The sequence below is a fragment of the Camelus dromedarius genome, chromosome 21 (assembly GCF_036321535.1).
Source record: "Camelus dromedarius isolate mCamDro1 chromosome 21, mCamDro1.pat, whole genome shotgun sequence".
NCBI classification, from domain to species: Eukaryota; Metazoa; Chordata; class Mammalia; order Artiodactyla; family Camelidae; genus Camelus; species Camelus dromedarius.
Window position 1 is genome coordinate 15,525,569 of NC_087456.1, and position 20,580 is coordinate 15,546,148.

Genomic DNA, 20,580 nt, shown 5'->3' on the forward strand with positions numbered 1-20,580 from the left:
ATATGCTGGCCAAACTATCCCCTCACTTTTTTGGCTGCAGTATTATCAAGTGATAAATGCTTGTTCTCCACGCTCCTGGGAGCTGAAGGCTGAGAGTCCTCCTCATCCCCAATGCGGCTTCCAGTCATTGCTCAAGCACCCCCAAGAAAGTCTACTCCGCTGAGGCTCATGCCACCAATTTACTTCTCTTTTTCTTTCTTACCACAATCTGTGAGCCTGTCATTCTTTTACCATTCACAGAACAATTTGGTACTTGTTTTTATCCTTCCTCTTCACACAAAGACCTGTCATCACTCTGTATGAACTCAATATTCACACGTTTCAACACCTGGCTATTCAGTTCCTTGATGCGCTCATCTCTTTCTCCATCAGAGGCTGCCTCCTTTTCATCACCTGGAACATTTCTGCTATTAATTTATAAATTTAGTCCACTTTCTGACACCTACTCTATCCTTTTAGCTCTTTCACTCAATTATTCCTAATTCTCAATCCATCGACCAAGTTGAATCTCAAGTCCTTACACCTCTCAGAAGCCTCCGCACCTAGCCGCCTACTCTTTTATTTCCTAACTTCACTATCCAGCTTAGATTTCAGGATCTGCAATTTCAACTACTCCTTTGTCAATACTCTCAACTGCTTTGCACCACTGCTCTTCCTATTTGGCAACACCCTTACTTGGGATGAATCCTGCATCTCTCTATCATCACCTATCCCACAGATAGAAAGTTCTACAGAAGAAAATGACAACTAGACAGATTGCCACCATTATAAACTCATGATCTCCAACCTGAACTCCATACTCTTCTACTCCCATGGCTGCCATTAATACAAATTCTTGCAATCTGTATCTGTAATGCAGACACTCTCTGAGATCTGGACTTTTACATCTGACTACTTAACATCTCAACTTGGAAGCCTTAGAGGCACTGTCAGACTCAACTTGCCCCAGACTAACTCCGCCACCTTTGTTCCCTCTCTGAGGGAAGGACACTGCTGTCCACACAGCCCAGCTGGCCAACCCACACCAACATCCATCCTTTACTCTTCTTGGTTCCATGTCATCAACCAATCCTGTTAACTCAATTTCTTACTTAGAGTAAATAATGGTTAAGTTAATAATTATGCTAATACTTAAAAACTTGAGTTTATCTGCTTTCTGCCTGAAATACAAATCTGAACACTCCAGATCTCCTTTAATTTCCTTTAATGGTGTTGAACTGCTGTCAGAATCAAATCCATACTTTAAAAATTGATTTTAGAGGCCCTCTTCAATATGCTCCTTTTAACTTCCCTACCTAATATCTTCTTACTCTCCTCTGTACCACACTAGGCTCCACAGTGAATGCTGCTCAGTTCACTGAATGCAGGTCTGTAACACTTCTGTCATCTTCACAGAGCTAACACCTACTCAACCTTAAAATCACAATTAGATGTCATTAGCCCCTGACATGTCTTCCTACAAAACTTCCTGTAAGAGCTCATAGAAGATTTAATTTTTGGCTATTGAAAGATACTTCTCCACCAGCAGACTGTAAGTTCTGTGTGACCAGTGTCATGATCTTTCTTATTAACCTTTCAAAGCCTGCACGTGGCATAGTTCTTGGAACACAAAGTCACACCAAATACTTTTTGAGTATATCCAGCCTTGAGTTCTCTCCCCTATAATTCATTCTTCTATCTACCACGTTCTGCTTTTTTCTTCAAGAGGCATTGGTCTACTCATTTGTAAAGTACACTTTGTAGTTTATGCCTAATTTGACGAATCTGCAATGTGTGACATCATTCATCCGTCCATTCACATCCAACTTATTTGTTGTCCGGTTCTTCTTCTGGGAATACCATTGTCCTTGGTTTCCACGACATATGTTTTACCCAGTCTTCCTTTCTCTCTTTGACTGTTCTTTCTCAGTTTCCCATTTGGGGCCTCTTTTACCATCTCTCTTCTTAGGTGATACATGAGGATCATTCTATACAGTACTCTTCTTTACACATTCTTTTTATTCTAAGGGATTTCAACTGCTACATATATAGTCGTGTCTCTAACCTTAATTTTTAACAGTTATGTCTTTCTCCTGAACTATAGGCTGGTATTTCTGATAGCATGGATGACAGCTTCACATGAACAGTCTACAAGTATCTCTCACACAGCATTTTTAAAATGAATTCTTCACCTCACTTTCTATTCATCATCACTCTGAATTTTTCTTTTTTTTTTTTTTCAAACTTTATAAGACTTAGCTCAGTGTCTTGTCCATATTGGAGTTATATGAACATTTGAGAGAAATGAGAAGGGAAGGAAAGGAAATATGGAGGGAGAAAAAGGTTGGAAGGATGTAGGAACAGAAGTTAATGATACATAACTAATATGTAGTAAATGTAAAGTTACTACATAGTAGATTCTACCATTTAAATTAATCCTGTTATAGGGTGAATAACAACACTTCTCATAATCTTCAAGATTTTTAAAATAATGATTTATAATTAAGTCATTTTCTGCATAAATGTATACTTTTAAAGTTTTAAAAAATACCTGTTCTCCACTGGAATCAGATTACTTCGCCTACCTATTTTTATTTTAAAATGTGTTTTTGAATTAACTTTTATAATTAAAGATAAATTTCAGGTCAATATCTTAATAGTTTAAAAATCTAAACAAATACAATAAAAATTAAGAGGGCTTAATACGTTATAAATGAATTTAAAGAAGTACTTAAAATAAAGGTAACTATATGGGCAATGAGAACACTTTTTAACAATTAGCAGACAACCACAGCCAATGTAAGAGTTGTGATTATGCCTAAGAATTACCTTAATTAGTAACAAATAGTAAAACTGCAAGCAAGGATAGTTTTTCACATTTGTCAGCAGAATAATCTCCCTCACCCACAAGTGCATGCGCACTGTCTCTCTCACACACACATAATTCACATACATAATTTGGTCTTTTGACTTATTTTCAATTGAGCAGCATGCTCTCTGTCCGTGGAGAAGAATCGGTCATTAGAAGATCCTGGTTGAGAAAGCTTAAGAGCCTATTCATCAGGCAGGAGAGGAGAACCACTCTACATCCAAGTTGTAGCGACTAATATGTTTAGGTTCAGAAGCTCTATCTAGTTGCTCTTGAATTAATTTTATAAGCTGATATTCAAGACAGTTTGGTATCATTTCAACGTATTGATTAGTGTCCATCTATGTATGATGACGATTTTTAGTTATGTGGTTATCATTTTAAGAATTAACAGAATCAGTGGTTAAACCATGGGCTTCATCATTGGCTTTACAGGGGCTGATCCCACTTACCCCAGATGTTGACATTATAGTTTTTCTCAGTTTTTCCAGCGACATTTGTTGCCTCACAGGTGTAACGACCACTGTCTTGAACCTGAGCGTCTTCGATCTGAAAACAAAATCATGCTTTGAAACCACAATTTCCATTTCCTAAGTCATTGGGGCTTTTCTACTAATGTTATTTGCCATCTTGGATTTTTCATTTGCATTCTGAAGGTCTTCAAACATGTAAAAAGTAGAGAGAATAATAATAAAATGCATGGCTGTATGCCCACTACCCACATTCAATACGTATCAAGATTCAGTAACCCTCATCTATACCACTACTCACTGAAATTTGTTAAGATAGTTCTAATCACACATAGCTCTCCACCGCCAGTGCTGGGACTTGCGTTTGCACAATTGTCTCCTAACATTCAGTCATAGCTGAGGTTTGAGAATTCTACCAGCTGCTTTCTAGCACTCTGGGCTCTGCCTCTGAGAAGCGACAGTGCTTTTTGCTTTTTTTCCCCTATCTAGCCCAAATGACTTATCGTACTCTCCCCTCTTAGTGATTCTGGCTTTTCCTTCCTTCCCAGCTCCATCATTACAGGATCATGTGCCCAAGGTCTCTACCTACCTGCCTCTAACAGACACCCTCAGCCTCCGGCCCACTCTCTCCCTTACTTGTGTCCTCCTTCTGTAAGCTCCTTAGCTTCCTATGTTTGACAACCATCATTCACTTCTCAAGACCCTCTCTGTTGGACAGTCATAACCCTCCTTTACCAAGAAGCTATATGGTGGAGTGGTTAGTAGCATGGATTCTGAAATTATACTTTAGTATCCAAATCCCATTTTTGCCACTCGGTAACTGTGGGCAGATTACTTAGCCATTCTTGCAATTCTAAATAGGGTTATTATGAGGATTTTATAAACATTCCAATGTCCTGTTGGCTTCCTCAATCCTAATTCCTTAGGCTAGCTCTTATTTCATTCAAACTGACCCTGTCAACATTATATCCAAATATTCACTTTGTTAAATTGCTTCAGCCACAGTAGCTTACTTGCTTTCCACAATCAAGCCTTTTGTCTTATCTACCCATACAAAGCCAAGCAGCCTACCAAGACTATTCTAGGCAACCACAGCCTCATTTTTTGCTATGTTCCCACAAATGCATTGTCTGTATCATCCACTTGGTAATTAAGTTAGAGATTTATAGCACTTACTGTGTTTTCCCAACTGAGCTGTGAAATGTTCATATATTTAGGCAAAATTGGGAGACATTTTGCATAAATGTGTCCTACTGTTTTGTATCCGTATGTAGAGCACCTAGAGTGGGTATTTGCTGATTCATTGGATGACTGAAGATGATGCACTCCTTAGAATATTTCTATAGTACTTTCCTAGAAGCATTGTTTGAATGGCTTCTGGCTACACATATGGACTGATATTTAAATATTTAAAACTTACTAAGCATAAGATTGAAAAATATTACAAATCTCATTAATAAAAGGGTTCCTAGATTTTTCTTGCAATTTTATAAAAATTTATTCAAGTAAACTTCTATTTATTTTCTTGTTTGGAAATTTAAAAAAAATTTTTTAATGATGTGTAGTTGATTTACAGTGTTAGATCCAGGTGTACAGCAATGTGATTCAGTTATACATAAACATACATATGTATATATTTTCTTTTCAGATTCTTTTCCATTATATGTTATGACAAGAAATTGAATACAGTTCCCTGTGCTATACAGTAGGTCCTTGCTGTTTATCTATTTTATATATAGTAATGTGTGTCTGTTACTCCCCAACCCCTAATTTATCCCTCCTCATCCTTTCCCCTTTGGTAACCATAGTTTATTTTCTTAGAATTTTATAAGATGAAATTAGTAGAATATTTGTAAAAATTTAATAGGGGTAATACCAAAGCCATGAGCTTAAGACTAATATATGAAGTAAATAAATTTATAGCCTTACCTTTAGCATACTTCCATTTTCAGTGACATGCAGGCCTGGTTTCTTCAGCAAGGGGCGGCCGTCTTTTAACCAAGTCAGAGTAGGTGGGGGAATAGCATCACTTTGACATAGTAACTCCACAGCTTGGCTAATGAGGACAGAGATGTTCTGTTCTTCTCCCATAATATTTGGTGCAACTAAGCGAAAGATGGGTTTTCCCTCAGGATAAAAGAGGTCAGCACACTGCTTATCTTTATTAATAATCAGGGAATATACTGAATAACTTTACTAGTTTTTTTAAGATGTAGGATCACAACAGTTCTAACATACCCTCTGCACCATTTCGCTCAGAATCAAGTGTTAATAAATCACCGATTAATGTGCTCCTGTTGAACAGAAATAGCTTTTCATTAACTTTCCATGGAAAAAAGTTTGAGAACTGGAAGTTCTCACCAGGTGCCCGTTTAAGTAATTTTTTGAATTAGGTATCGTTTGCTTCAGCTTTTCAAAGTATTAAGTGAAGTATTTTGGAAATAACAATGAATCGAAAGCAAATACATTTTTGATATTTATTTATGTTTTTTGCAAAAGAAAACAAATTTCATAAACACTGAGGCAAAAAAAAAAAAAAAAAAACCAACATCAAGTTGAAAGAGATCACCCAACCCCATCTCTTGGTGTGCAAAATTTTAGACGGGTGACAAAGAAGAGCTTATTCAAAATAACATGACTAATTGGTGGCAAAGCTAGCAATCTTCTGACTTGCAGTTTAGAGCGCTGTTTGGTCTTCCACAGTGCCCTGTCAACTTTCTGTGAAATAAAGACCATGTGGGATAAATGATACATTAAAGACCGAACTAAATCACTGACCAGCTGTACAACATAGAATAACATAAGAAGAAGAAATGAATTGAAATTTTAATGAGAATAAAATGAGAATTCTCTGGCTACAAGGCCTGTCAGATGCTGAAATATGTTCTTGGAGAAGTTTAAGGAATCACCTTCCCTTGGGTGTATTAAAAAATAGAGTAAACAATCATTGTCTCGGACGGTTTAGGCACAGCCCTGCCAAGAACGAGAGGGTGAGCACGAGCTCTCAAGGGCTGTTTCAGGCCTGTACTTACAATAATTTAAAGACATGAACTAATAATGAAATCAGGCCTGTTAGAAAAGGGTCACTCCAAGAAACCACAGAGGGGAATTTCCTTGGCCATTTCTTACTAAATCCCATAACTATTTAGGACTGTAGGAAACTAACTATATTTGTAGTTTTGTTTTGTTTTTACAAGAAAAGTTAAGTTTCCTTGAAATGAATTCTAAAGGATTTTTTAAATGCTTTGGTGAAAGTAAGCTTTCTGTGCTAAGGAATGTCGTTACAGTCCATTAACCATTGTTTCTGGCCTGATACTGCAGCATGCGGCAAAAGACAACCAATGCAGCAGACTTTCGCTAGGAATGTGTTTCTGTCTCCAGGAGGTTCCTCTGCTACCATGTCTTCTGCGGAATGAAAGGCATATGAACTAGAGGGTACTTTTTTGTGCTGTCTCTGGATGCAGGACTCACACTAAGCCCAAAGGAACTGATGCTAAAGGAAGAAATTCCATGCACAATGGCTGGAACAGACCAGTGAGCATTAGTGCAAAGATTTGTGATGTCCATTCTGCTAAATTTAATACACACAGAAACATCTGGCTCTCTAGAAACTTACAGTAATCTATGTAGGGGGGACAGAAAACAGCAGGTTTGGAGATTGTTTTTAACATGTGACACATCAGATAAGAGATATACAACTAGTGTGTTTGAGATGAAAACTTCTGTAATCTTGGCAAAATCAGTGCAATGACTGCCATCTTCTAAGATATTATGAAAAAAAGATACATTCACCAGCCTTAGCATAGAAAGTCCTAAATAGAACAGCCGATTTCACAGCGTGGAAATAACTTCAGGTTAAGTCTGGTCTCAGTGGATAAAAATGTACCACAACTGTATAAAAATATGTTTATCTTAGATTATTTGTAGAATTTGCAAAAGAGCGTAAATTCTTTATGACTGCTTACAGAAGTAAAAGTCAGAAATAATTCAAGAAAGCAGAATGCTAATTTATTTCCAAATATTTTCCATTCAATTACTTTTCTTTACAGCTAAATTAGCTGAATCAAGCTCAAGAGAAAATCATATTTTTTAAATTGAGAGGAAAAATGCGAAAACAATAGAGTATTTGTTTCTTAAGGAACGGAGCTTAAAGCAAATCTGATTACAGCCCAGGATATATATTACCAAAGCACTATTTTTTCTGCTCTTTCATTTGCAACTTTTTATTTAGTCTGAGAAGAAAACAAACTTCCACCCTTTAGATCCTCAGCTTCCTTAGATGTTACCCCTGTTCTGCTCTGTGGTTATGTTGCTTAAGAAAGGGTGTGTTGTGCCTGTTTCTCATCCTACACATTATACTTGTTAAATTTAATCACCAAAACCAAAATTGCCATATGGTTACGCTTGTTGGGACGCTGGAGAACGTGTGATGGTCTACAAAGTTTCTCTGAGCTTATGTTTCCAGAAAAGGTGCTACAGGAATCCAAATCATTTTAAAACTCAATTCTCTTGTTTCAGCACTTCAGAATATGGTAATACATACTCTGAATTTATACCAGGGAGAAATATTTTAATGAGCTCCTCTTATAATTGTAGGGAAAAGGATTTACCCACTGTCTGCTCCTCCTACCACCCCCACCCTCTACAATGTAAATCTGAAAAGGACTTGCCTCTGAGGATGCACATTCATTAGACACCAAATAGACACAAGATTGCCAAGGTTACTACCACAAATTTAGGAATATAATTACGGAGTAGAGCATAGATTGGAAACTAATTTCAGATTAAAAACCTGCTCTAATGTGGTACTTATTTAGCAGCTTGCTATGCACACATATTTCAAATGCTAAACACACAGGCACGTTCTCAAATGTACGTATGTGTTAGCTGGCCACTTGACTTTAATAACAATGGGAAGATCCCGGTTTTCAGACTAAATGGGTATTATGGGAGATTCTGAACAAATGATAAAGAGTGATGCCCATTTTTATAATCTCTGGAAAATATCAACTTTCTATCATCTCTCAGGTTCACTTTTGACACTGACCAATGCAGAAATGTAAGGAGCCAATTCCAGATTTTCACTGCTGACTAAAAACCCAGTGAATATCAACGTCGGTCCTCTGCTTGCTTGCTAGTGACTGAAGGAGCTACTGTGACTGGTACTCAGACTGATGAATCATTCTCTAAGGATATTTTAGATTGGAAACATTCCAGCTCTTCATAAAGCATAAAAGTGACCCATTAAGGGAAGGCGTTAGATTCCCTGGGGTTGGGCATTCTTAGGCCCATCTGTTATCTCAGACGCAGAGCGCTAGCAAAGCTGGGGGCTGGATACAGACCCATGTCAACTGCAGAAACAACATAAAGAGGGATGCATAGCCAGCCTTGGGTAGTTACCAGGCTACTGATGCCAATGGGGATTTCTTAGCTTAAACAGACATGTATGGCATCCATGATGTAACAAGGGACCATTTTATTAAAAAATTATGACTTATTATATAAGTTATTTGTGATGATTACATTTGTTTTTGGGAAACTCAAAAAGGGAAGTCAATCCACATCTCTTGGAGGTAAAAAAAGGAAGTCAAGTAATACATTTCGAATAGGATTAAATTATTTGGAAGTGACGTAGGATTTAGAAGGCCTGCATGAAACAGATACTCTTTGAGGGCCACAGAAGAAACAAATTCTTACTTTCAAGAACCAAGGAATATCATGCAAATAAGACCCTGGAAAATAGCCTGAAACTGCTCTAAATGCAAAAATACACTACAACGTGGAACAAGTGTAATCTATGAATGGAGGCCAGTGAGGCCCTCAACTTCACTTGGGGGGCCTTCTGATGTGATGGAACCAGACATTCCCTTTCATACCTTATAGCTGCATCGTACGTAGGAAAAAAATAATTGAATTTTGCCTGAGTTTATGTTTGCTTTACCCTTGCTTTCCAAATAGCCTTTAATTCATAGGCATAGTATTGCCTGCAAAATATGCTGATGGTAAGTATAATTAAAAGGTAATAAAATACAGGCTTCAAGTAGAATAGATCAGGAGAACTACTTGAACAGATGCTTTAGGAAGAAGATTATGTCTTTCAGATTGCAAAGATCTCTCCATAGTCACGTTCTTCAGAGTACTCCATAAAACTAACACCCTACATGCCAGATGTATGCATTTCCATTTCTCAGAACTTCAAAAAAGGAAAATTAGTTACAGTCAAATATAAGGGAGAAAGGGAGAATCTGATTTAATTAATCTTATAATATCATTTCTATTGTTCATAGTTCTTTATTGTCAAAAACTCTTAACTTCCTCAGTGATCTTAGGACTTCAACACAGCTCTAACGGAGCAGAAATAATTATTAAAATGTCTCACCATATACTCTGAGGTCAATGTCCCTTTGTTTCTCCCCAGCAGCATTCACTGCCACGCAGGTGTATCTCCCCGTATCACTGATCTGTGCGCTGGTCAGTGCTAGGATACGGCCCCCAGACAGAACCTATCAATGATCAGAAAGCTAAGTAACTGACGTGTCTCCCGAGAATGGTAGGTGTCAACATCCTTTTCCTCTTACTTTCTGACATTGATCAACTGAACATTTGCCTCTGGAAGGATTTCCACTTGGACATTTCAAAGAGGGCAAGCATCATTTAATCCCTTTTCATATTCTCTAGCATCTCAGAAGACAGAAAGGCTAGACCCAAACTTGGTAAAGACTACTGAACACAACTCTCTACATACAGTGAAAATCCAGTTTTATCCATACTTACTACAGAAAGAGGGAAAGCCACTTAGGGGGAAAAATGAGAAGAAAGGGGAATAAAAGGAGGTAATTCTCCCATTTTTTTTTTCTTTGGGAGAACAAGTGCAAAGTTAAAATTAACAGCATAGTAGCAGCCAAATAAATTAATTAGTCACATTAATTGCCCTTTCATCCCACTGATGTAGATGTACCACTAAAATACTGACACTGACTCTGGATAGCCTACGATTCCAAATTCTACCAGCAATGGATTTTCAAGAAAAGCTAAAGGAGCCGAATAGTGGAAGATCAATGCTCTCTGCTAGGCAAAATAAAATTCAAGTACATTTTAAATGAGATATATGTGTTCCTGTATTTTAAATTCTGAGTCAGTGCAAAGTACTTAAATTTTTTTCTCAGACTCAAATTTCATTTCTCCTAATGCTGTCTTTATCATTTTTCTTTATTTGATGTTCTTGTAGAAGTAAATATACTCTATATGGTTCTCTGATTATTATTTCCAGACATTTAAAGATAAATTCTACCAGGAAATTCCTGTTTCTGTTGTTGATGAACATTTCTTTGTGTAGGGTATCTTTTATGGTGGTGGCAGGGGAGGGGGAGGGGAAGTAGAAAGTATCTAAAACAATGGCCAAAATATAGCACTACATATGAGATAAGGGAACTGAGTTTTTAAGGAATTGTTTAGAAATTCCAATTGTATGTTCACGGCCTTTATGAATATATACGTGTACATTTTTGGATAACATTTGTAAACTGTTGTTCTCCAAATCCTTTTAATAGCTTTACTTGTTTATACTCCCTGTATTGAACACTCAGATGGTAGATTTCACCTAAGGAATGATGGAAAGTACCTGTATCCCATTAGCGAAACCAGCGACAGGGCTCCCGTCTTTCAACCAAGTCAGACTTGGGGCAGGGATACCTCTGGCTTCACATTCTAACCTCACCAGGTTATTAACCACCACTGTCACCATGTTATTGCTGCCAGAAATGGATGGGGGCACTGCAAAGGAAGAAAAGAATAAATAAAAGTGAGATATGTTCACATCACAGAATATTTCAGCTCAAAATAATAACAACTATTATGTTCACAGTATTGTTTTACAGTTTTGTTTCTTGATTTCCAGGCTTGTGTGTGTATCTGTGTGTGTGTGTTTCCCTCCACTGTATCTACTCCAGTATGTTAACTAAGAACTCTCAAAAGCAGTATTAGAGATAATAAATTGGAAACATTTCTTTATGTAATACCTATGATACTGAGAGACAATTTTGACAAGCAGGGCTGGTAAGATTGTTGATGACTATTTTCAGCTCTTCATCTAAAGTAAACTAAAGTTCAACCGTCTATGGAAACAGAGCATTTGATAAGAATCAAAAAATATAAATGCTTATCAGTTTTAGTACACTGCACCCTTGAATAAAGATGACAATAGCACACTTTGTTAAATATTCACACTAGAATTTTACAGATGCACTTAATCATTTTTTTGTTTTTTCCCCTCAATGCTTTTTCCTTTTTTTAAAAATCTATCATTTTTTCAGCTTTTTTGAGATATAACTGAGAAATGAAGCTGAAATATATTTAAAGTGTACAACGTGATGATACATGTACACAATGCGAAAAGGTTTCAAAATTTAACTTAAAAAATCTTATTCTTTTATTTTCATTTATTTACTTTTTTTTTTTCAATGGAGGTTCTGGGGACTGAACCTAGGACCTCATGCATGCTAAGCATGCTCTCTACCACTGAGCTAGTTCCCTAGAATTTTATAGATGCACTTAATCATTCTGAATGCTTCTTTACCCCAGGATGAATCTAGATGTAGCACTAACCATGGACCTGAAGACTGTAAAATAATTCTGTAGCTCCAGCAGAGTTGATGGCTACACATTTATATATGCCAGCATCTGTGATCTGGGCGCTTTCGATATCAATGATCTGTCCTCTGTTCAAGAAGGTCACACTAGTGGAACCTGACAGTGGATAATTATCTTTGTACCACATAATAGCTGCAAGGAGAAGAGGAGAGAAGCCCATCTATTTAAAATGTTTCTTTTAAAGCTCAACATATACACTACATTGGAGCTTAAATACAATAGTAACAATTGTTTCATTCTTATATTTATCATTCCAGGTTAATCTAAATATCTTTTCAGGGTTGATCTCTAGAAGGTAAATCTTAGAAAAACATGGATAGAAAAGCCAATATAAGAGTTCTGAAGTGAATTTATTAAAAAAGATAATCTTTACATTATTTCTAATGTATCAATAATGTTTAACAGCAAACTTTTAACCAATTCTATTTCTTTGGATATAGTATATATTCTTCTCATCTATAAAAATTTTGTCTATGCATCTAATCAAAATCAAACACTATACACACTGTTAGCTTTTATACTATTTTTATACTAGTTTTAATTCATAAATAACTTACCAATGATGATAATCAACAAAACAACACTCTCATCAAATGACTGATCGATAATCAATTTAGATAGATAAAAACATATTTTTCAACATAAATGTATCTACAATACTATTGTGCATTTTGTGGCCACAATTAGGACAATAGAATAACTATTAACATATTTCTACATTATTTAAATGGGTAAATAATTTCATGTACTTAAAAGCAATGAAAATTCAAAAACAGCATCCACTTAATGTTATCCTTATCAATGTTTTACTTTTGAAATGTATTCTATATTTCCTTTATTAGTAATTACTACATTATGCTAATAAACAGATTGAGCTATTCCCAGAAATCTTAACATGTTAATAAGTGACAGAGTCCACAAGTAAACATACCAGGCAAGGGATTTCCAGCTGCCTTACATTCCAGCTGTATGGGGTTGTTCACCACCACGGTCTCATTCAGCATCTTCCCTGCATCCTCCAGACTGGGTGGTTCTGTAAGAAGCCCAAACAGACAGTTAATACACACAAATAGGATACTAAAAGTGAAACTGTTTGCTCAGTGGAAATCATCATTTCTTCCTTTCTTTCACTTATATGCAATGATATATCTGGAATAAAAGTATACTATTAAGCAGAGTTGAAGAACAGGAGGGAAAAAAGATCTTCATAGGTTTTCTGGATCATCCATTTCTCTGTACCCAGACAAGAAGATAGTTAGAATTGTACATTAGCAGAGCAGTAAAAGAATGTTAAAGGAATATATTTTCACTCTAATTAATCTGATCAGTCTCATGATGAATTGCCTTTACCAAGAAGTAATCTAATGCATTTGAACTCTTCCAGTGAAGGACATCAATATTTCTCAAAATAATGGACTACCGTAGAACAGACTACCTTAAACCATTTCAGAGAAATTAGAATCATTTTTTGTTTACTTATTAGACTTTTTTCTTTTGATATAACATTTACAATTAAATTGTCAGTACAATAATACAGAAAACTACGTTTTCAACTTTAAATAATCACAGATAATGCTGCTCTACTTTTTAATGTATTTATAAAGTAGGAGTTCAGGAAGTCTAAAAGGCAGTGTGTAAAAGTAACAACCTAGAACAGCAACGCCCTATGTTTTCTCCTCTCTCAAGGGGGTGTAGGAGAGATGCCAGGATGAAAAAAAATGACATATAAACTAGAGGTCTTGTCTTATTTGGAGAGGATGTTGTAGATATGTTGGAGTTGAGGCTTATATAAAAAATATTTTAAAGATTTGCTAAATTTAACTTATTCAGTGCACCAGAGCTCCTCACTTCCACCTCATATACAATTAAAGAATTGATCTAATCTAATCTAGCAAAAACAGAGAAAGAAGAAAGTAGAAAGGGGAACAAGAAAAATGATCAGAACTGAATAAGATGGCAGAAATAAAATCAAATACATAAATCAAAAGCATAAATGTGAAGGAGTTCATTTTCTTGGTCAACAGAGAAAGAGTTAACACTATTGAAGGTTAATGGTATTTTTTAAATTACAAAATCCGAAAGGATAACAAGCACAAGTAAGACAACTGCAAAAATGGTGACAATAAAGAGCTGGACAGAGGTAAGCCAGAACCACAAGGTGCTATCAATTTCTGACAAACTGGTACACAAGGCAAAAATCATTAAACACGACAAAGAAAAATGCTTTCTATTGATTGAACTGTTATCTTCCATGAAGAATCCATTATAATGACAGTGCTTTAGGGATATAATAACAAAGCAAAAATTGTTAAAAAGCAAAAAAATCTGAAAAATCTAAAAGAAGCATATTCTAGTACACCTTTCTCAGAAATTGACTATGTAGTGAGACAAAAATAAAGTTATAAGGAATTTGAAAACTAAAATTACCCATCCAGATTGTGTGTGTGTATCTCTGTATGTATACATGTATATAGAGAGATGCATGTTTGTGTTATTTATGGTTAATAAAAATAGGTATTATTTTCAAATGCTAACAGAATATTTTCAAAGTAAATTATGTATCAGGCCACAAAATCTCAATAAAGCATTTATAACCACAGTTCAATAAAACTGTAATAAAAAAGCACAGAAATCAGTGATAAAAATATAAAGTTCTCCACATGGGCAAGAAACCTTATTAAAGGGGAAATCAAGACAAAAGTACAGGAATAGAAAAATAAATCAGAATGAGACTGATTAAAACTAAAACCTATAGAATGTCAATAAGCAGTACATTAGTCAAAGAAAATCTTAAAGGCCTAATTAATATATTAAAAACTAGGAAATAATGAAAATCAATGTTCTAAGCATTCAACTCAGATTCTAGAAAAATACCAATAAAATAAACCCAAATTTGTCAAGAATAAAGAAATAATAAAAATAAAAGCAGAAGACTACATCAAAGAAAATAAATAAACAAGAAAAATAACAAAAAAGACAATAAAACTCACAGTTGGTTTTTGACAAATCTAAAGTAAAATCTGTCCTCAAAAGCAGATGTCCTTGTGGGTCAGTCAGATTTCTGCTTTACTGGAAGTTGTTTCTGAAGATAAAGCTCAGACTCCACTCCTTCACACCTGTAGTTTCTTTGTATCCATCTAAATCAATGTATTAAACCTTCCTGCTTGAAATGCCTAGAATGTTTCTGTTTCCTGCACTAAATTCTGATTTATGATATGGTGTTTAATTAAGGACAAATGATCTTTAACTATGGCTATCTGACTTGGTTCCAACTGGAAAGGAAAATAATTAGTCCATGACACATTTCTTCAAAACAGTTATTTAAATACTAACTTGAAGCTTCTGGACTAAAGTGATCATTGAAGACTTTGACAGACTATACAGCTGCTGTAATAAAACAATATGGTAGGAATAAGAAATAAAAGAGCTATGGAGTGGGTTGGCTATTTTTCATTTCATTATAGAGCTTAAAGAAAAAAAGATTAGATTTCAGCAAGAATGGCACAATAAGGAGTCTGAAAACCCACTCCTCTATTAAAAATTTTAAAAAAGAAAGATTATTGGAAAAACCATCTAAACCTTTTTCACAACTCTGGAAATTAATCAAAGACTTGGAATAATCCAAGAGGGTTTATTCAAGAAAAACAGCTAAATTTAATTAAGCACAGTAAGTTTTATGGCATTTTATCTTACTCTGTTCCCATTATTCTCTCCTCACCTCATCAGTAATCTTGAAAACAAATAGCCCTGCAACCATGGTGGAAAAAAAAAAAAATCCCAGCAGATACTGCAGGAATAGAATGGGTTTGAAGCTACCTAAAAGTATCATTCCTCGAAGACTGTTTCTATTTGACCTGTCTGGCCCTTCCCAGGAAATTCCCACTCACAGGACTTTATTTAGCCAGACCCAGAGTTAGCTCAGTGCAAACAGCCTTTTTCCTAGGGGCATTTTAAAGTTTATAAAAACAAACCTAACAGAGATTGTTCAGGGAAGTCACCATATTAGTTTTCTTTTCCTTCCATAACAAATTATCTCAAACTTGGCAGTTTAAGCAATATAAATATATTATCTTACAATTCCATGGGTCAGAAGTCCAACTGGTCTCACTGGGTTAAAATCAAGGTTGCAGAATGGCTCAGTTCCTTTCTGCATGATTCAGAGGAGAACCTGGGTTTTTTTGCCTTTTCTAAATTCTAGAGAGGACACTTACATTCCTTGGTTTGTGGCCCCCTTCCTCCATCTTCAAAGCCAGTAATGGGGAAGTGGGGGAGGACTCATAAGACCTTCTCATCCTATCATTCTGAAATTCTGCCTTCCTCTTTCACTTTTCATGACTCTTACAATTACATTGGGTCCACTTGGATAATCCACAATAATCTCCCTATTTTAAAGTCAGTTGATTAACAACCTTAATTCTATCTGTAATCTTAATCTCCTTTGGATGTAACCTATCATATTCAGAAGTTTCAGGATTAGGAAATGAACATTTTGAGGGTAGCCAATATTCTACCTACTCACTAAATAAGTAAACAGAAGAAATAACAACAACAAAAAAAAAACAGTAATAGAAGTGACAACAAAAACAAAAACAACCATGGAGAGAAGAGGAAATGATTTCCAAAGCTGTCACATTTTAATATTTAAAATGTCTATTTTTCAGCAAGAAATCATGAGACATGCAAAGAAACAAGAAATCATGTTTCATACACAGAAAAAGAAGCATGCAGTAGAAACTGTCCATAAGGAAGCCCAGACGTTGAACTTATTAGTCACAAACTTTAGATTACCTACTTTAGTTATGTTTCAAGAGCTAAATAAAAATATGTCTAAAGAACTAAAGGAAAGCACAAGAATAATGTCTCCCTAAACAGAGACTATCAATCAAGAGATAGAAGTTATAAAAAAGAATCAACAGAAACTCTGAAATTCAGAAGTATTTGAGCTGGAAGAAGAAATAATCAGCAACTTGAAGACGTGTCAAGTGAGATTACCCAATTTTAGGAGGAGAAAGAGAAAAGAAAGAATAATGAACAGAATAGAGCCTCTGAGTCTTGTGGAACATTATCAAGCATTATGCATAATGGGAGTCCAAGAGGAAAAGAAAGAATATTGGGGAAAAAATATGGTTAAAACCGTCCCAAATTTGAAGGAATATATTAATCTTCACATGAAAGAAGCTTAACAAACTGTGACTTGGATAGACTCAAAGAAATCCAGATGTAGATGTATCATTACATCTGTTTGAAGCCAAAGACAATGAGAGAATCCTGAAAGCAGCAAGAGAGAAAAGAAGTTTATCAAGTACAAGAATTGTCAGTAAGTCCAACATCTGATTTTTCATCCAAAAATGGAGGCCATGAGGCAGTAGGATGACTTATTCAAAGTGCTAAAAGAAAAAGATTATCAACCCAGAATTCTATATCCAGCAAAACTGTCCCTTAGGAGGAGACATTAAAACACCTGTCGAAAATAAAAAATAAAAAAAAAAAAACAGAATTGCTTGCTAGCTCCCAGCCTTATAGGAAATACTAAAGGGAGGTTTTCAGGCTGCAAAGATAGTTATTTTAATACACATGAAGAAATAAAGAGCACTGGAAGAGGTTAACTAGTAGTAAAGATAGCAAAACTGTGTATTTTGCATATAACACTTTTTTTCTCCTCTCTGATTTAAAAGACAATAGCACAAATCAGTAATCATAAATCTGTATTGATAGGTATATGATGAATAAAGATATAATTTGTATAACCATAATAGCACAAAGAAAGGGAAAGGGAAGGGAGCAATATAGCACCAAAGCTTTTTATCCTATTGAAATTAAATTGGTATTAATTCGAAGTATGCTATTATTAATTAAGATGCTAACTGTAGTCCTCAGGGTAACCACTAAAAATGAACTGAAAAAATACATTAAATGAAACAAGACAAATAAAATGGTATACAAGAAAAAAATCTACTTAATACAACAAGGCAGTCATGGAGGAATATAAAAACAAAAATGACATAATACATATAGAAACATATAGTAGTAAATGGTAGACATAAATCCTATAATCTCAGTAATTATGTTAAATGTAAATGTATTAAACAAGCAAGAGGCAGAGACTAGCCGAATGGATTTAAAAAACAAAAAACAAAAAAATAAAAATAACAACATGACCCAACTATATGTTGTCTATAGGTGACATACTTTAGATTCAAAGACACAAATAGACTGAAAGTAAAAGGATGGAAAAAGATATACTATGCAAACAGTAACCAAACAAGAATGGAGAGGCTATATCAGTATCAAACAAAATTTTCTTTTTTTAAATTACTTTTAATATTTATTTATTTATTTATTTAGTTTGTTTGTGGGGAGGTAATTAGGTTTATTTATTTACTTATTTTAACGGAGGTATTGGGGATTGAACCCAGGACCTCACGGATGCTAAGCATGTGCTCTACCACTGAGTTATAAACAAAATAGACTTTAAAAGAAAAATTGTTACTAGCAACAGAGTAGGACATTTAAAAATGATAGAAAGTATGAATTTACCAAAGATAACAACCATTATAACAATACATTAACTTAACAAGACAGTCTGAAGATACATGGAACAAAAATTTGCAGAAGCAAAGGGAGAAAGACAATTCAACAATAGATGGAGACTTCAATATTCTACTTGCAATAATGAACAATTAGACAAAACTATCAATAGGAAAATAGAAGACTTGAATAATACTATAAAGCAACAGATACACATAGAATATTCCACCCAGAACAGCAAAATACACATTCTTCTCAAGTGCACATGTGACATTCTCAAGAATACACCATATGTTAGGCTATAAAACAAGTCTCAATACATTTAAAAGGATTAAACCATACAAAGTGTGTTCTTAAACCTCAATGGAATGAAATTATGAATCAATCATAAGAGTAGATTTGGGAAATTCACAAATATGTAGAAAGGAAGTAACACTTTTAAGTAACTGATTTGTTAAAGAAGAAATCATATGTGATATTAGATAATACTCTGAGATAAATGAAAATAAAAACACAACATACCAAGACTTTTGAGAGACAGATAAAGCAGTGCTTAGAGTGAAATTTATAGCTATAAAGAAGTATATTGTAAAAATCTCAAATAACCTAATATTCCATCTAAAAAAAAAAAACAGAAAAAAAGAAGCACAAACTAAACCCAAAACAAGCAAAAAGGAAGTAATAAAGATCAGATAAATAATAGACAAATAAATAGATAACAGAAAAATAAGAGAAAAGCAACTAAATCAGAACCCGGTTTTTTGAAAAGGGACAAAATTTTAGCTTAACAGACCAAGATAAATCAAAAGAGAGAAGATCAAATTACTACAATCAGGAATGACAGAGGGGTCATTGCTACCAACCTTACAGAATCAAAAAGGACTATACAGTAATATTATAAATAGTTGTGTGCCAACAAATTAGATAACCTAGATGAAATAAATAACTTCTTAGGAAGACACCAAGTACTGAAATTGACTCCAAAAAATTTGACAATCTGAATAGACATATAAAAATGAAGAAATCACATTCGTAGTTTAAAAAACTTCAGACACACACACAAAATGTCAGACCTACATGACTTTACTGGTGAATTCTGCCAAACATTTAAGAAATAACATGAATCCTTCACAAATTCGTTCAAAATATAGCAGAGAGTGAAACACTTCTTAAAAAATCATTCTCAGAGGTTAAGTTTTACCAAGATAACAAAACCATACAGAGAGCCAATTAAAGGATACTACAGATCAATACCCCTTATGAATACAGACACAAAAATCACCAAAAAAAAAACCCCAAAACCCACTAGCAAGGTGAATCCAGCAACATGTAAAACAGATTACACACTGTGACTAAGAGGGATTTATCCCAGGAAGGCAGAGTTGATTTACCATATGGAAATCAATTAATTATTCAAGACAGTATGGTACTCAAAAATTAAGACAAAATGGATTAAAGACTTAAATGTAAGACCTGAAACCACAGACTCTTAGAAGAAAACATAGGGGAAAAGCTCCTTGACATTGGTCTTGGTATTAATTTCTTGGATATGACACCCAAAGCAGAATAAACAAATGGGACTACAAACTAAAAAGCTTTTGCAAAGCAAAGGAAGCCATCAGGAAAACAAAAGGCAATCTACGAAATGGGAGAAAACATTTGCAAACCATACATATGATAAGGGGTTAATATCCAAAAGACACACTCAGACAACTCAATAGCAAAAACCCAAATAATCTGATTAGATAATGGTCAAAAGACCTGAACAGACAATTTTCCAAAGAGGCTATACAAAAGGCCAGCAGGTGCATGAAAAGCAGCTCAACACATCACTAATCATCAGGGAAATGCAAATCAAAATCACAATGAGATATTACCTTACACCTGTTAGGATGATTCTTAAAAAAAAAAAATACAAGAGATAAGTGTGGTGAGAATGTGGAGAAAAGCAAACTCTTGTACACTTTCGGTAGGAATGTAAATAGTACAGTCACTATGGAAAACAGCATAAAGGTTCCTCAAAAAATTAAAAATAGAACTACCATAGGATCTAGCAATCCCATTTCTGGTTATCTATCTGGAGGA

General features: G+C 34.8%; 1 protein-coding gene across 5 annotated transcripts in view; it reads right to left on the reverse strand.

The window, feature by feature from the left end:
• Nucleotides 1-20,580, reverse strand: part of HMCN1 (hemicentin 1) — a 399,451-nt gene that overhangs the window by 128,304 nt on the left and 250,567 nt on the right. For 4 of the 5 annotated variants that reach the window (XM_064477196.1, XM_031438568.2, XM_031438569.2 and 1 more), the window contains 6 exons: nucleotides 12,899-13,000; nucleotides 11,923-12,099; nucleotides 10,940-11,091; nucleotides 9,698-9,821; nucleotides 5,248-5,423; nucleotides 3,301-3,397 (listed from right to left, as the gene is read on the reverse strand). In XM_064477196.1, the coding sequence (XP_064333266.1) occupies nucleotides 3,301-3,397; nucleotides 5,248-5,423; nucleotides 9,698-9,821; nucleotides 10,940-11,091; nucleotides 11,923-12,099; nucleotides 12,899-13,000 (828 nt within the window). The remainder of the gene's footprint in view (nucleotides 1-3,300; nucleotides 3,398-5,247; nucleotides 5,424-9,697; nucleotides 9,822-10,939; nucleotides 11,092-11,922; nucleotides 12,100-12,898; nucleotides 13,001-20,580) is intronic. The other variant, XM_064477197.1, reaches the window with a different exon arrangement.